This window comes from Mandrillus leucophaeus, unplaced genomic scaffold (assembly GCF_000951045.1).
Source record: "Mandrillus leucophaeus isolate KB7577 unplaced genomic scaffold, Mleu.le_1.0 Scaffold75, whole genome shotgun sequence".
NCBI lineage: Eukaryota > Metazoa > Chordata > Mammalia > Primates > Cercopithecidae > Mandrillus > Mandrillus leucophaeus.
Window position 1 is genome coordinate 5,525,569 of NW_012108141.1, and position 17,532 is coordinate 5,543,100.

A 17,532-nucleotide genomic window follows, 5' to 3' on the forward strand; every position below is an offset into this window, starting at 1 on the left:
AAATCTCCAAGTTCTGATTGTACAGTAGAAGCCCCTAACTTAACACCTTTTCCCACTGGGAAGGTGATGCCCTCCTCAAAAAAAGGAAAAAGAAACAGAATACTTCTTCCAGGAAAGAGGAGGAAAGGGGCATAAGGTCTGACTTCACGGTCCTGACTACCTCACCTCCTCAAGGATGAAAAAACTCAGGTAAAATAATGGCAAAAAAATATGGATGAAAACCCAGGTAAATAATGGTTAAAAAAAAAAAAAACGAAAACAAAAAACTGAAAGCTGGAAAGCTTTAAGAGTTTGCCCTGCTTCCTGTTCATCATTCTAAAAGGAGAAAAACTTGCAGGATAACCACACCCAACAGAGGACTACTACAAACAGAATAAAACGACAGCACGGTGTGAGTAGGCCAAGAAAGGTTCTGTAATGGCAGGTCTCAAACTTCGTTGGCTGTTGTGCAGCAGCTCTTGTGTCCAGGTATTCCTTCATGATCCCAGCAGGATACGTGAAAGGTGGTTGTTTAGAGTTGAGAGTAAGAAGCCATTTTGGTCACTGTGAGATGATCCCCACAGCAGATGCTGCAGAGCAGACAGACTAAGCCAGGGTTCACAGGGTAGATGTGGTTGAGACATGAGGACCTGCAATGCTGTTGAAAAATGAGAAGAAAACAAATGAGAAAGGGAGAGCTATAAGCTCTGACAAGTCTGAAAGAATACTGGTTTAGTTAATGACAGACTGAAGTAGCAGATAAAGTAACTCAGTAACTAGTTTGGACTAGATATATCTCCATGGAAGTCAGTGAGAATTCAGATGACTGCACAAAGGCCACACACAGATCTGGGGCTCTCTCTCCTCCCTGCCATAAGAACACATGAACCTTTCCTGACATCTACAGGATGTTTCTGCCAGGAGAAAGGGATGGAAAGAACACCAAAAAACTGGGATTTACCACCAAAGAACCTATTTTAAAATAAAGAAACTGAGATAATTTTCCTTGTCATCTTTAAATTCTATCCCATCCTACTCCACTCCAAAGAAAATTTATTCCAATTCTAAAGAAATGAAAGGCCTTTTTAGCTCTTGATAAGTTAGATGCAATGTGTCCTACTCTATAAGTCATATTTTCTTTCTGTGAGACCTGGACAGGAAACCAAAATAACATTATGTTTCTTTATTCACAAATTAAAGTACCCTAATTACATCAGGTAAAAGGAAGTAGTATCACACATACATTATTTTTCTCTCCTTTAAAAAAATTATTATATGGATAATTTGAAAGATCCATTCATTCATTCATTCATTCAATAAAGATTTACTGAGTACCTTCCCATCTATCATATGCACAGAAGTAAATGAGATTGAGGTTGACTATTATGCACAGAGCAGTTAAAAAGCATTTTTGTACAGAATCATTGTTATAGAAAATTCTGTTGCCAGAATAACAAGTGAAGCCAGTTGCAAGAGGTAATATTATGTAAAATCTTATTTTTTAAAGTATATTTGTTATAACAAAAGAGATACAAGATATGGAAGAATAGGCCAGAAAGACTATCATCATTGCCTTTTTCGTTTTAATACAGGCATGCAAAAGAAGTTATATAAAAACATTATATAGCTGTTTTAGTTATCTCAGTAAATACTGCTTGAAAATTTTAAGAAATTAAACTGAAGAAGTCAAGTAACACTGTAATAAAGGCTATAGGATATTTTGTTGTTTAAGAGTATAGGTATTTTTCATAAAGATTCCCTTTAAAATGTTAGTGTTATAGTCCTTTTTTTGAGACAGGGTCTTGCTCAGTCACCCAGACTGGAGCACAGTGGTGCAATCATGGCTCACAGGAGCCTCAAACTCCTGGGCACAAGTGATCCACCAGCCTCAGTCTCCTGAGTAGCTAGGACTACAAGCACTCACCACCATACACCACCATGCTGGCTAATTTTTTTCAGTTTTTGTACAGATCAGGTCTTGCTATATTTTCAAGGCTGGTCTTGAACTCCTGGCCTCAGGTAATGCTCTCACCTTGGCCTCCAAAAGTGCTGGGATTACAGGCATGAGCCACTGTGCCCAGCCCAAGTCCTCAATGTCTTAGCTTATTAAGTTCAAAGTTTTACATTATCAGGTTTTCTTAAAGGTGGGCTAGGGAAGCCTGACAAATACATGCTATTTGTCGATATGGTGTTATAAACATGAAAGAGAATACTATGGCTTTACTTTAAAAAAAATCCTATAATTTTCTAACGATATTTATCTATAGAAATGGCATTGTAGAGTATTTTCAGAAAGGCTTTTATGCTGGCTCTTTGAATCATTGCCCATTCAAAGAATTTTAAATATTCTATCTAACCTCCTGTACCATAAAGCTCATTAGATTTCATACACTAGAGCAGAGAGTACAAAATTTAGGAAAAACCTCTGCTTTTATCAGTTACTTCTGAAAAAGTTAGTATTTCAGTCATCCTACACCCTACATTTCAGTCATCATACACTGATTGAAAGGTGACATTGTTAGAGATTATAAATAATTCAACAAATGGCATCTATCTGATTAGTATTTCAAAACAATATTTTATCACTTCCCAAACCCCTCTTTATCTTCATAGAGTGCAGTTGCATTTGAAATCTATGGTTTTTGGCATATCTGGGGTAAGGTTATACTAGGAATTTACCAGACCTGTCAGTCTGTAGGTTTCTTCCGTATTTCATTATATCATTACAGTTATAATTAGTTGTCTGATAAAATTAAGAACAGTCTATTTCAGTGAATGCTCATGTGAACATTTAACTACTTTTTGTTAAAATGACAGTTTAGCAACACAAACAATAAACCAGAAAGGGAGAGTCACTGAAGTAACCTTACTTAACTCAATGTTGTCAGCTCAATTGAAAACGCTAAGATTTTGCATTTTTTTCATTTTTGTTATTAATCATCAACCACATATTTCTTGTCAGGAGACAAACAGCAGTTTGATGACATTCCTGCCTCAACCAGCATGTTTTGAACTGACCTGTCTTCATTGCTATGGCTCCCTAGAAACTCTGCCATTGACGAGTGTTGATTCAGTTGAATGCTTTGACATTTAGCTTGTCAGTGAAAGCTATTTTAATCATTAAGATGCATTTCCCTTCCAAGATTGCAAACTGTTGCTGCTCATACACACCATTTTATTATTTGATTACCGTGGAGAAGAGGAGAACCTGAAAAGTTACTCTTACTATCGATTATATTAAGAGCTAAAATTTATGGACTATTTTACTGTGTGTGAGTTGTGCTTAGCAATTTATACAGATTGACTCATTTAATCCTCTCAATCATGGAGTCTGACCACCTGAGTTTGCATCCTTGTTTTCCACTATCTGTGTAACATACAGCCCTCTTTGTGATATGATTTCCTTAACCACAAAAGGGAGTAATAGTACCTACCTCACAGGATTATTATGAGGAATAAATGAAACACATCATTAACAGTGCTTAGAATTAATACCTGCAAAACAGTGCCTTTTCATAGGGTTAACAGTAATTTTTGTTACCATTTTTCAGATGAAATCAACCAGTTCTTCACCAACTGTCCTGCTCAGTACCACTTCTAACTCTGTCTCTGTTCCCAAATCCAAAAGTACAGAGAGAGAAAATGAAAAATATTTTTTAGGACATTTTTCTATAGGTATTTGAACTCCAGCTCCACAGGAGGGAGCACCACAATTATAGAAGGATAGTACTTTTGCAGTATGAGCCTTTTAAATGTTTTTCCTGCTCTTTCTTTCTTCACTGTAGCCCTTCCCCATTCAGAGAGCTAGACCTATGTGCTGGTGAATCCCCATTAAATGGGATGGAAGTGAAGATTTACACAGTTTGGGGGACTTCAGAGGAGAGGGGTCATTTGTTCCAGGTTTTAATTAGAGGCATATTGACAGCAAGATAACAGAATCCCATCGTTTTCCATGCCCGTTTGTGAAACAGCAGAAGAAATATATGTCAGGCGTTTATGTAGACAACCTCAGACAGCCTAACAGAGTTCCCTGGGCCATGTCATGGAGTGAGAGCAGCTGTATGATCCCATGCCCCTAACCAGGCATGAAAGCAAAACTTCTCATAGTCCAGAGCACCACTAGGATGTTTCCTATTGTGGCAGATACTATGCTGTGTTGTTACTGAACTCCTTTTCTTTCCTGAGCACAAAGCTAAACTAAGTATCATAGCCTCCCCTGCAGTTAGTTGGGTAAGACTTGACTTTTAAAACCTTTATGAACCACTATATACATTCTCTTCTCTCATCTGCTAGTTGAATGTATATGAACCAGTTGAAGGTCTTATGATTCTAGAAAAATGACAAGAGTCATTGAATTAGGAGTTCTTAACCTGGGATCTATTTAATAAAATGTAGGAGAACCATGACCTTGAATATGGAACAAAAACAACTCTGTAATTTGCATCAACTTCTAACTGAAGTCTGGCAATTCTTTAAATTATGAACATAGGAATCAATAAAAATCATAGGTATTTTCATATCACATTATACTTAAGATATCTTAAATATCATTTATCCTAAAATTTACTTTGAAATAATAGTTACTAGGCTATTCAATATGCCAACAAAAACCACATATATTACAACAAAAATACTTTTAAAAGTTTGATAACTGTATATCAATAATTGTTTTCCTTTGTAATTTGATGTAATTTTTACATCTTTTAAAAACATTTTTCTGCTTCACCAGATTACCAAAGGGAGCTACAGAAAATTAAGAATCCCTGTTCTAAATGGACCCCTGAATGATTCCATGGAGTAGGGTCCATCTTTTCCCTCCACTCCACATCGCCATCACACTGATGACCCACATTGTACTATGATGTGACAAATAAGCTTTTACTGGGTTAAGTTATTGAGACTTGGAAGTTAATTTTTAGACCAGTTAGCCTGTGCAGACTAATACTCATACACCCTTGCTACCAAAATGGTAAGAGACCTCTGGCTGGAAAAGACCCAGAAGTGAATCCTGAAGATCAAAGATTGGATGCAGCCACTGAATATGTCTCAGCAGATAACAACTCAGAAAGAGGGTGAAGTTCAGTCCAGGAAACATTTCCTTCAACTTAGAAATAAAGTTCAATTACAGTATCATAAAGAAACAGTTCAATTATTCTTGAATTTGTATGCTGATATTTATAACTGTGACAGAACAATGAATTTTCTTATTTATTATTTCTCTCTTCTTTTACTAGAGTGGCAATTATTTTTGTTTCTCATAGCAGATGTTAAGTGCTTTTGAATTCTTCAAAGTTTTATAGGTGTATGTGTGTACATAATACATATATATATGGTTTTATATATATGGCTTTATATATATAAAATATGTATATACATACATGGTTTTAAAACCACCTCTGATTAGCTCTGTTCTCAGCTAGAGTTTAACACTGAAGAGAAGCAAGTAACTATAAAGATGAGATCAATACTGTGTAAGTCCTATGAAGGAATTTGAAAGTTGAAATTTTTTTAAAACGGTTTGTTGATTCAAAGAGTCTTGATAGAACCTTCCAGGGTTAACAAGCCAGGTGTAAATTTGACAACGCTTTCTCAAGGCATCAAGTTTTGTTTAATTTCATCTTTTCTTTTAGACTGTTCTGCTGCCTTTATTTTAGCATTAGAACAAATGAATCAGTCATTGTGAAACTTTCAGGTTATTAAAAGTCAAATGCAAAACCTCCTCTGAGGACAGATTCTTTCTAATTACCAAAGACTTACTGTATCTAAATTTTTATAACCTATTGAACTGTAACTGAATGAAAATAAAATGGGATTAGTGTGCTATAGTTTGGGTTTTGCCATTAAAATGCAAAAAAAAGTCCATTTATTCTCACATGCTATATAAACGTCAGTCTGTTCTGATCACTGCTGTATACTCAGCGCCAAGCCTAATGCCTGACAAATAAATATTTTTATGAATGACTAATCAAATAGCACGCATTGAAATTATATACAGAATACACTATTTATGACGAGATTTTGCCATGAGAAAGTTGCTGCCTTTCACACTATGTAAGGGTAAGGTGACTAGATTAAGATGTTAAAACCTGTAAACTGCCAATAGCTCACTGACCCTAGAAAATCCTAAGGTGATACAAAGTTCTTTGCTGGAAGAAATACTGTAGTATTATATCACTACAATTAAGTTGTTTCTAACATACCAATCCTTTAAAACTTAAGTTTCAGTGGTTTTTTAGTATTAGCATAAGTGTGTATTAAGAAGTACAAGAGCTGGGCGCGGTGGCTCACGTCTGTAATCGCAGCACTTTGGGAGGCTGAGGCGGGGAGATCACAAGGGCAGGAGTTCGAGACCAGCCTGGCCAATATGCTGAAACCCCGTCTCTACTAAAAATACAAAAATTAGGCTGCGCGCGGTGGCTCATGCCTGTATTCCCAGCACTTTGGGAGGCCAAGGCGGGTGGATCACGAGGTCAGGAGATCGAGACCATTCTGGCTAAGACACAGTGAAACCCCGTCTCTACTAAAAATACAAACAATTAGCCGGGCTTGGTGGCGGGTGCCTGTAGTCCCAGCTACACCAGAGGCTGGGGCAGGAGAATGGTCTGAACCCGGGAGGCGGAGCTTGCAGTGAGCCAAGATAGCGCCACTGCACTCCAGCCTGGACGACAGAGCGAGACTCCATCTCAAAAAAAAAAAAAAAAAATTAGCCGGGCGAGGTGGCGGGCTTCTGGAGTCCCAGCTACTTGGGAGGCTGAGCCAGGAGAATCGCTTGAACCCAGGAGGCAGAGGTTGCAGTGAGCCGAGATCGCACCACTGCACTCCGGCCTGGGTGACAGAGCGAGACTCTGTCTCAAAAAAAAAAAGTTTTGGCTCTTTAACTTTTCATGTTAATTTCCACACATTCAAAAGGGTAAATGGCACAAGGAAGCCCCTAAGTACCCATTTCCCAACCCAACAATAACTGCCATTCTTATTTCATTTTCCCTCTTCCAATCTTGTTCTTTTTTGCTAGACTATTTTAAAGGAAATCCAAGGCATCCTAGTCTTTCAGCTATAATTATTTCTGTATGTATCTCTAACAGATAAGGACTTTCTAAACATAATAATACAATACCATTTAGCTCCTCTAATAAAATTATTAATAATTCCTTACTAGAATACAATCCCTGTTCAAATTTTGCCTGATTATCTCAAAAATGTCTTATACATGGTTTGTTTGAATCAGTATCCAAACAATGTCCGTAACAGTTGAGTTTAGTTAACGTATCTGTAAAGTTTAATAGAAAATGTTTCATCCTTTTTTTTTTTTCAGTGCCATTTATTTGTTGAAGAAACCAGGTCATTTGTTTTGTAAAAACCTCTAATTCTGGATTTGACGGTTTGCATCATGGTATAGTTTAACAAGTCCCTCTATTTTCTGTAAAATGGTAGTTAGATCTCATAATTTTCTTTTGGCAAGAATATTTCATAGGTAGTACCGTGCACTTCCTGTTGCATAAGGAGACAAGTATTTGTCTCCACATTTAGTGAAGACGGACTACACTGAGTTCAAGTATTGTCAGTCTGATCCATCACTACAAAGTGCTCCAACTTTTATCTAACGCTATTAGCCACTGATGACTCTTGGCTGGGTCCATTATTTCATCAAGAGTTGCAAAATGATGATTTTATATTTCTATCATTATTACTAACTGGAATTCCACAAAGAAAAAAATGCCTTCCATCAACTACGTGATTACCCTGAAATACAACTCATGCCCAGAAAGCGGGATAAATGCTTGTTTCTTCATTGAAATTAATCTACTTTCAGCATGAGTTAGTATCGTATTTCACTTTCAACAGCGTGCAATGAGTCTCCCTCAACTCACTCTAACTTCTCCCTAAGGTCACCAGGTGGATTTTACCGTAAAACCTCGCAGGGCCAGAACGGGATAAGACAGGATGGAATTGGGCAGGCCAAGGGGGGATGGATGCAGGGATTTAGGAGAGGGAGGTACTAGGTCAGGGAAGACAGAATACCTTAAGCATGCTCTAGGAGGTGGAATCCGAGCCTTCTGAGCTGTCTTGGACGTTGGTGCTCTCCACAGACTCCTCAGGTTCTTTGCTGTCACTGCCACTTTCTTCGGTATCCGGGTTCTTTTGCTGACAGGCCTCTTCAGAACCACAAAGTGTGCTGCCCTGGGTCTCCTGGTTCTCCCTGGAGCCCAGGACCACATACCCACCCTTCTTCAGGTCCACTTGTCGTCTCAGCTCATCTGCCATCTGCGAGAGATCCCGCTTCATAGCATAAGCATCTTCCCCATCTGCATAGTATTTAGGTTCCACCTCACTAATCTGAAAGTTGAGGGTGTTAGAATAGAGGTGCAAGGCTGCCCGGTTACTCTTCCTGACATGCAGAGACACGTATTTGGCGTTAAAGTTCTCTATCATGGCCCTGGAGGCCTGGTCCATCAGCTTCTGGGCCAGGCCGAGGCGCCGGTGTGAACGCTTCACGGCCAGTGAGGTGATATGGCCATGCGGGACATCATCTGGGTCCTCCTCCATTTTGGCTAGGACATAGCCCACTATCTTCCCGCCCTCATCCTCAGCGATGTAAGAAAGCTGGGGCCAGGAAAGGCCATGATATAAATAGTATTTCATCTGGTAGTTCTCAGGAAGGCAAAGGAGGTTGCAGTGCTGCATATTCATCAGGTCGTCTGGCCGAGCGTTGCGGATGTTCATAATGGCGGCGGGTAGGGAGCCGGTTGGACTGCAGTGAACCCAGAAGAGGCTGTTGCCGACCTTAAGGGACACTGTTTGCCTCAGGAATCAAGCCCAGGGGGCTAACACCACCGGGCTGAATCTCGTGGAGGCCAGATGGCGGGAAGGCAGACAAGCAGGAGACGGAAAAGATGGTGCTAAGCTGCGGCTTTCAGAAGTGCGTCACTGATCCCAGCCAATGAGGTTTCACTTCATTGTGCGTCTGTGTGCGCAGGGGCTAGGGGGTGGGGAGACAGGAGTTCATTGTGACCTCCTTGGTTTTAAATAAAGTGATCCATTGCAATTATTATTTTTATTTGTTTAAGTTTTAACTTTTTGATTTGGGTATATCTGAATAATTTTTCACAAACTGGAGAAACCCATATAACAGGAACTTAGAGGAAATAAAGAACATTGTATCCCAGAACCCCCCCTTCTGTCCCCTTCCAGTACCCGCTTCCAACGTCCCAAAAATAACGATTACCTAGACTTCTGACAGACTTTATATAAATGGAATCATAGTGCATGTATTATTTTTGTGTCAGGTTTTTTTCACTCACTCTTTGTAAGTTTCAGCCACCTCGTGTATAGCTGACGGTTCTTTATAGTCTTCCTTGTTTGATATTGTATTGCCTAAATATGTCCCTTTTTTTTTTTTTTTTTTTTATCAATTCTACTATTACTGGCCATTTTGTCATTTCCAGTTTGGGAATAGTACCCTTAGGGTAGTTAAACATTCTAGACATGTCTTTAGTTGGAACAAATGCGTATTTATCTAGGACTAGAATTCCTGGGCCAGTGAATATAATGATGTTCAACTTTTATAAATACTGCCACTTTTTCAGAGCGGTTGCTCCACATTCTCAACAACATTTGCTATTTCCCCATTGTTTCTATTTTAGCCATTCTTTTGTAGCGGTAGAATTATTACACTGTGGTTGTATTTGCATTGCACTGATGAGTAGTAAAGTTGAGCACTTTATATGCTTATTAGCCATACTGTATCCTCTTTTGTAAATGGCTCCTCGGATTTTTTTTGCTCATTTTTCTACTTGTGTGTCTTTTTCACATTAATTTTTGAGTTTTATCAAAAATATATTCTGGGTATAAGTCCTTCGTTAGATAATATTTGTAATGAATATCATCCTTTTCTATTGATTGATATTTCCCTTTCTTAATGGTGATTTTTGACACCAAGCATGAATTTTAATACAGTTCAATTTTTCCAGTTTTAAAATTTGGTTGCTAATGCTTTTTGTGTTCTGTTTAGTAAATCTTTGCCTACTCCATGGTGATTGATGCATTCTTTTATATTTTCTTCTAAGATTGTTAGTTTTAGATTTTATATTTAGATCTGCAATTGACTGAAATTTAGTTTTGTATATGATGTAAGGTATCGGTGGGCCCGATATTCTTTTCCTGTGTGGATATGCAATTCGAATAGCACCATTTACATCATTTTGTGAAAAAAGATTATCATCCTTTCTTCACATTACTGCATTGTTACCTTTGTCATAAATCCTACGTTTTATTTCTAGATGCATTTAAAGATTTTAATGTCATCTTAGCTGGCGGTGGTTGTTCATGCCTGTAATCTCAGCTACTTGGGAGGCTGAGGCAGGAGGATCACTTGAGGCCAGGAGTTTAAGGCTGTAGTGAACGATGACTGCATGACTGCACCCCAGCCTGCAGAAGAAGAATAAGTAGTATGCCGTCTAGATGAAGCAAGATTTGGGGTATTTAATAGTGCAAGGAAGCCACATTTTATTAGCACTACTTGCACAAATGGAATTATCTGTGTGTCTCGTATAAACTTTCTTCCCAGTTTCCTAGCAGACCTCAGAGCTCAATTACCAAAATGAATTATGTTGTAGTTAGCCAGGTCATGGATACACTCTTAACTAATCTAAAATATGTGTGCAGCTTTCTTTCAAATGAGGGTACACCCTCCTTTAATAGCTAGAGTAACCTAGAGCCATGTGATCTGTGAAACATAGCTTGAATAGCCACTATTTTTTGTTGCATTTTGACAATTGGCAGTTTCTATGAATACATTTTTAAGATTTTACATAAACATTTTAGCTCCCTGATTTTTTGATAGGCTCTATACATTGGAAAAGTTTTTCACCAGTATTATTCCCATTCAGAAATTTCTTTGGGTTGTGGCTGACACCATGGATGGGGCTCTATAATTTGTAGTAAAAGCATGATCCAGAAGAGTCATTTTGTTGATTCTTCTGTAGTGGGTTCTTCTTTTAAAAAGCATACACTATTGAAACTTGAGTGCACTGTATTCTTTGACAGGGTTAATTTAAATGCAGCCAGGTTCATTACAGATACTATATCCTTCCATATAGAATAGTTGCTGGCTTAATGCCCAAGGGTTGGGCGGTTTACTTGACTTATTCTAGAGTAGGCGTGGTACCAAAACCAATAGTAATAAGCATGATTTTTAATATACAATAATGTGATCTTTATACATATATAGTCATAGAAAGAATATGATGACAATGTCTCTGTCATGGAAGAAGCGTCTACCAGTTGCAATGACCGCAGCCACTAAGACAAAAGATGCAAAAACTGGTTATATTCTGATAGACTCTCTTCTTTTTTGACAGAGAAGTTTCTATCATATATCCTTAGCATTTGCATATTCATTTCACTGCAGTGGAAAGCATGGATCCAAAACTAAAACTCTGACACTTAAGGAGGTGTTGGTATTAAGTGGTACTTAATTTGGCCCCTCCTACTGAGGTCAAGTATAAATGTTCTCTGATGAATTATAATGTGCTTCTAATTTCTGGACTGTAGATCTAGCATGTCTTGTCAGGTTTTGTATGTGGTATGTTTTTATCATAAGTAAAGGGCATTGGCAATCTTCATTAATGTTTTGCAAAAATTTAGCAAAAAGTCATCTAATATATAAATGTCTTGTAAATGAGAGCTCCTGGAGTTCTAGTCAGATATTATGTCATATCTATAATATTTCATGTGGAGGAAGCTCCTATCTTCCTAACTGGCATTGTATCTCATGCCTATAGGATCTAAGGGCAAGATATATGATTATTGGAGCCTGGTTTCTGCACAAAGACTGTGTCTCAAAAAAGAAAAAGAAAAAAGAGAGAGAGAGAGAGAGAGAGAGAGAGAGTTTTCAGGCAGCTGGTTGAACCCAGAAAGAGAAAATGGCCATTACTTTGGCTGCAGTGAGAGTCAAACATTTTCCTGAAGATGTTTGGAGAGCAACACAGTTATAATTTATAATTGTCAGTTATTAGACCATTCTTGTTTTTTTAAAGCTTTTTTTAACCTTATGTTTGCACATCTCGTCTGTCTCTTGTATGAATTCTATATATCACTGAGGTGCTAGTGGATGAATAAATAATTTCTATATACACTTCCTTTGCAATATGACTTGCAAACTAAATTTTCTTCTTACTAGTAAAAAACAAGTTTATTCCAAATATTATGAAGAGACCTTAAATAGCTTTTTATTACCCCCCTCACCCTGAGTAATTTTATCAGGTTTAGTGTAAGAATACATTACGTACCTGAAAAAAATATAAAACATTTCCTAAACACTTTCATTTGAACAATTTTTCTTCATATATGTGAATAAACAAACCTAATACTTATAAATGACCCTAACAACAATGGGTTGTGTCTTTACTGGACTTCCTAAAATATAGGCCTGACAAATGGGGAAAATGTAACAAAATTGACCAATTTGGAAGAATTAGAAGCATATGAACTGTCTGTTATTTTTACTGTCACCTCTTTTTTCTGCCTTTCTTATTCCATGAGCCACTACAGCAAGATGAGTAATTGTGGGTTCAAACAAGTTTGGAAAGAAAGGGCACCCCATTAATCAGTAAGGCTTTTCTTGTTTGTTTGCTTGATTCTGTTTAATTCTGAATCTGAGGCCTAATCTTAAAGAAAGTCAAACACAGAAATAGTTTTCAGTCTGGATACACTGGTTCACGCCTGCATTCCCAGCACTTTGAGAGGCCAAAGCAGGAAGATCGCTTGAGCTCAGGAATTTGTGACCAACATGGGCAACATGGCAGGGCCATGTCCCAACATATGTTAACAACAACAACAAAAAATTAGCCAAACATAGTGGTGCACACCTGTGGTCTCAGCTACTCAGGAGGCTGATGTGGGAGGATCACTTGAGCCCAGCAGGTGGAGACTGCAGTGAGCCGTGATTGCACCACTGCACTCCAGTCTGAGCAACAGAGAAAGACTGTGTCTCAAAAAAAAAAAAAAAAAAAGAGAAAAAGGCCATTACTTTGGCTGCTATGAGAGTCAAACATTTTCATGCTGAAGATGTTTGCAGAGCAACACAGTTTATAACAGCTATATTATAAAGGAATTGTATAACATATAAAAAGATTATCAATAAATGGACAATTTTAGTACCTACTGAGAGGATAGATTCTCATTGTTTTCTCCATTGTCTGTAATCATAAACAATATCAGAGATTATAAATTCAATCATGTAGATAACAAAATATTTTCTACACTCTCGTGTTACTGCATATTCCAAAACAACTTTTTTTTTTTTTTTCTCATCATGCCATTGTCAGGGCATGTCTATATAAATATAAGATCATAATTTTGAAAAAAAAAAGTTTAGAAGTTAATATTTGGTTTGAATAGTGGGCAGTGATGATAAATCAGTCAGGAAACTTCCCTTCCATTGAAACAGAAGAAAAGAGGCTGGGTTTAGTATAAGCCAATAGTAAACAGAGAATAATACAATTGCGGTTAAGCTAGCATTAAAATGTGATTGTGTGTCTTTTTTAGTAGGTAGCGAGGCAGACATGAGCAGGGCAAGAGAACCTCCCCCCCGTAACCATCAGGTGACAGTCGTGTGGTTGTTAAACTGTCTCTTTAAAATAATAATTGGTTGCAGCTGGCACCAGGGAACGGCGGGCTCCCAATAGATATAAAACAACTGAACCTGGTGATCAGCCGCTTCCCGGTAAGATCTCTAGGAGTTGGGTGAGCAGGCTCAAGCATGTAAACTAAGGGGCAAAATGTCAGAGTTTAACTGGTATATGACCTTCCTCTAGGTACACTCAACTAGTAAGGGAAAGACACCTCAAATGAACATGTGCACAACTTCAGTAAACACAGTGTGCCTGCGGCCCCTCCCAATTACTGGCAGGCAACTGTGCCTGTGGACAGTCCACTCCAAGGGAAAAATCAAGAGAGGATAAACTACAATCCCTAAAGCATGCCAATGTGTAAAACCCCAAGTCAAGGGCCGTACAGTGCACTTGGATCTGTAACTACCCAATGGATTCACCTTGCTTGCTGCCTAGACAGAGCCAATTTATCAAGACGGGGGAATTGCGATAGAGAAACTCTAATGCACACAGAGCCAGCTGTGAGGGAGACTAGAGTTTTTATTATTACTCAAATCAATCTCCTCAAGCATTCAGGGATCAGAGATTTTATAGCTAATTTGGTGGGTTGGGGGGCAGCCAGTGAGTCAAGAATGCTGATAAGTTGGGTTGGAGATGAAATCATAGGGAGTTGAAACTGTCTTCTTGTGCTTAGTCAGTTCCTGGGTGGGGGCCACAAGATCAGATGAGCCAATTTATTGATCTGGGTGGTGCCAGCTGATCCACCAAGTGCAGGGTCTGCAAAACATCACAAGCACTGATCTCAGGAGCAGTTTAGGGAGGGTCAGAATCTTGTAGTCTCCAGCTGCATGACTCTTGAACCATAATTTCTAATCTTGTGACTAATATGTTAGTCCTACAAAGGAAGTCTAGTCCCCAGGCAAAAAGGAGGTTTATTTTGGGAAAGGGCTGTTATCATCTTTGTTTAAACTGTAGACTATAAACTAAGTTCCTCCCAAAGTTAGTTCAGCCTGTGCTGAGGAATAAACAGGGACAGCTGGGAGGTTAGAAACAAGATGGAGTTGATTAGGTCAGATCTCTTTCACTGTCTTAGTTATGTTTTGCACCGGTGGTTTCAGATCTCTCAAGTCATCCACTTGGCCCCTCTTCCAAGTGTACTTTACTTCCTTTTGTTTCTACTCTAAAGCTTTTTTTTTTTTTTTTTTTTTTTTTGAGACACAGTCTTGCTCTGTTGCCCAGACTGAAGTGCAGTGGCGTGATCTTGGCTCACTGCAACCTCCACCTCCCAGGTTCAAATGATCCTCCTGCCTCAGCTTCCCAGGTATAAAGCTTTTTATACTCTAAAACTTGCCTCAGTCTCTCACTCTGCCATTTGCTCCTCAGCTGAATTCTTTCCTCCAAGGTGGCAAGAATTGAGCTGTTGCAGACCTATACAGATTCACCACTGTTAACATCTTTAGGAGTGCTGTTAGTGTGTGGGAGATAGTTATAGGCGGAGAGGTGCTTAAGGCCAAAGTAAAGGAAGTCTCAATCATAATAGCAGCTGCAGGAAAGGAAACAAACCAGCAACTTAAGTCAGGGGAGAACTGACTTATATTAAACAATGGGTCACTGTCTTGATGAACATATGCTGATACCTTAAACAGTTTCTTTGTGAAAAATGTATTGACTCAATGATTATCAAGGAGACTTAATGCTGGAGTTCTCTACAAGGATTCTTTAAAAGAGTAAAAAGCCTCTTCGGCTTCTTGTGCCAAAGGTCATGACTCTGGAATAGTACTTTAAATTGAGTGCACTTAGAATCGTCATATTAGAATCATATTTAGTATACTATGTCAGTAATAGCTGGCCATATGCGAGAGAGTGGACATTTGTGAAATTTGGGCAGGTCTTAGGACCTTGGGATTGCTTTTTCTCTTAGGAAAAAATCTCACTTCTGAATACATATGAAATGTTGTAAGTGATGAATCTGAGACAGGCAAAACCACATGTTTGTTAGAGTTTTGTAGCATAGGCCAGGCGCAGTGGCTCACGCCTGTAATCCCGGCACTTTGGGAGGCCGAGGTGGGTGGATCACCTGAGATTGGGAGTTCGAGACCAGCCTGGCCAGCATGGCAAAACCTCGTCTCTACTAAAAATACAAAAGTTAGCTGGGCCTGGTGGTGCATATCTGTAATTCCAGCTACTTGGAGGCTGAGGCATGAGAATCTCTTGAACCTGGGAGGTGGAGGTTGCAGTGAGCCAAGATCGTGCTACTGTGCTACAGCCTGGGTGACAGAGTGAGATTCCATTTCAAAAAAAGGAAAAAAGTTTTGTAGCACAAAAGGCCTATACAAGAAGATTTAGGTATCTTATCTTCCAGTGAAGGAGTGGGTAGCAAGAGGACATCAACATCTTGGATAGGGACAGATTTCCGGTGATAAAATATCTAAATCCTTTTTCTAAAGAATGGCTTTCGTTATAGCCTCAAGGAATTTGCCTTAATGTAAACTGGAGATCTATGTGGCTCCTGGGTTTTACTGGGAAAGAAAATAAAGTAGATCAAAGAGCCACTTCGATAAAATATTTAGTAATATCAGGGATGCAGGATAGGAAAGGGATGGGGTTATAAATGACAAAAGGAAGGTGATGCTGTAGCGTGTACTGTTTGAAGAGCTTATGAAAGTTGTTAGAGTAAAAATGAAGTCACTCATGTTAAAAACCACGAGAAATGGAGCCCAGGAAGGACATGAAAGGAGGGTTCTCACGCATGAATGCCTGATAATAAGAACGATCACAAAGGACTATGCAAAAATCACAACCTTGCACAAAGGCCACTGCAACCTTAAAGAAAAGCAACTGCCTTTCCAGCCCCAAACTGGTGCCACTCTTGTTACTGATCCTTGTAACTAAGAATAATTATTTCAAAACAATTATGTAATCCACCTCATTTCTTCTTTAAAAACATCTGTCCTTGGGAGACCAAGCTGGGCAGATCACCTGAGGTCGGGTGTTCAAGACCAGCCTGACTAACATGGAGAAACCCCGTGTCTACCAAAAATACAAAAAGTTAGCCAAGCGTGGTGGTGCATGCCTGTAATTCCAGCTACTTGGGAGGCTGAGGCAGGAGAATTGCTTGAACCCGGGAGGTGGAGGTTACGGTGAGCCGCAATTACGCCATTGAATTCCAGCCTTGGCAACAAGAGCCGAAACTCCTGTCTCAAAAAACAAACAAACAAAAAATCTGTCTTATTTTACTTTACTGGATATGCACATAGTTAACTATGGTACTTGTATTCCCATTGCAATGCCCATTCCTGAATAAATCTAATTTTCTTTTACAGAGCCTCTCTCTGTCAGTTATTTAGGTTGACAATCTTTAAAATTGTGAATATTTCTGCTAGGTTTCTTGCATTGCCAAGTGGATGGTAATGTGATGGATTATTTCAGGAATTTTCTTAAAGTATCCAGGTAATTATGCATTACAGTTGATCCAAAGTAATGATCACTGTTATGTATGGGAGAGGAGCCTAGGCAGGATTCAGAGAGACATAGCAACTGCTTTGCTTCTCCCTTATCTTTTCAGATTTGACTAAAATGTCACCTTTTATGTGAAGCCTTGTCTGACTCCCTCCCCTCTGGCAAAATGAATTGCTTCCTGATTTGTGTACCACTTTACCGCATATCTATGTCATATGTGTATTTCATGCTGTAGTCTTAATTTCTTTGCTGTTTCTTGAAGACAGGAGCCTGTCTTATGAAAATAGATGTTTCTCTAGGGACTAGCACATTCCGTGCTGCATAGGTCTTGAGTGACTGCTTATAGAACACATTTGTAAATGGAGATATAAATATATTAAGACAGGATACACAAAACTTTTCCTTATGAAGTTCAAATAAATTGTGTAATTATACTACATATTTCGGTGTAATAGTATCCATTATTATTGTTTAAAGAATGTAA

General features: G+C 38.7%; 1 protein-coding gene across 1 annotated transcript; it reads right to left on the reverse strand.

Annotated features, from left to right (window-relative positions):
* Positions 1 to 587: 587 nt before the first annotated feature.
* Positions 588 to 8,880, reverse strand: NAA11 (N(alpha)-acetyltransferase 11, NatA catalytic subunit). Its single transcript, XM_011966224.1, has 2 exons — positions 7,999 to 8,880; positions 588 to 637 (listed from the first exon to the last, which is right to left on the reverse strand). The coding sequence occupies exon 1, from the start codon at positions 8,698 to 8,700 to the stop codon at positions 8,011 to 8,013; it is 690 nt and encodes a 229-aa protein (XP_011821614.1). The 5' UTR covers positions 8,701 to 8,880; the 3' UTR covers positions 588 to 637; positions 7,999 to 8,010.
* Positions 8,881 to 17,532: the final 8,652 nt, after the last annotated feature.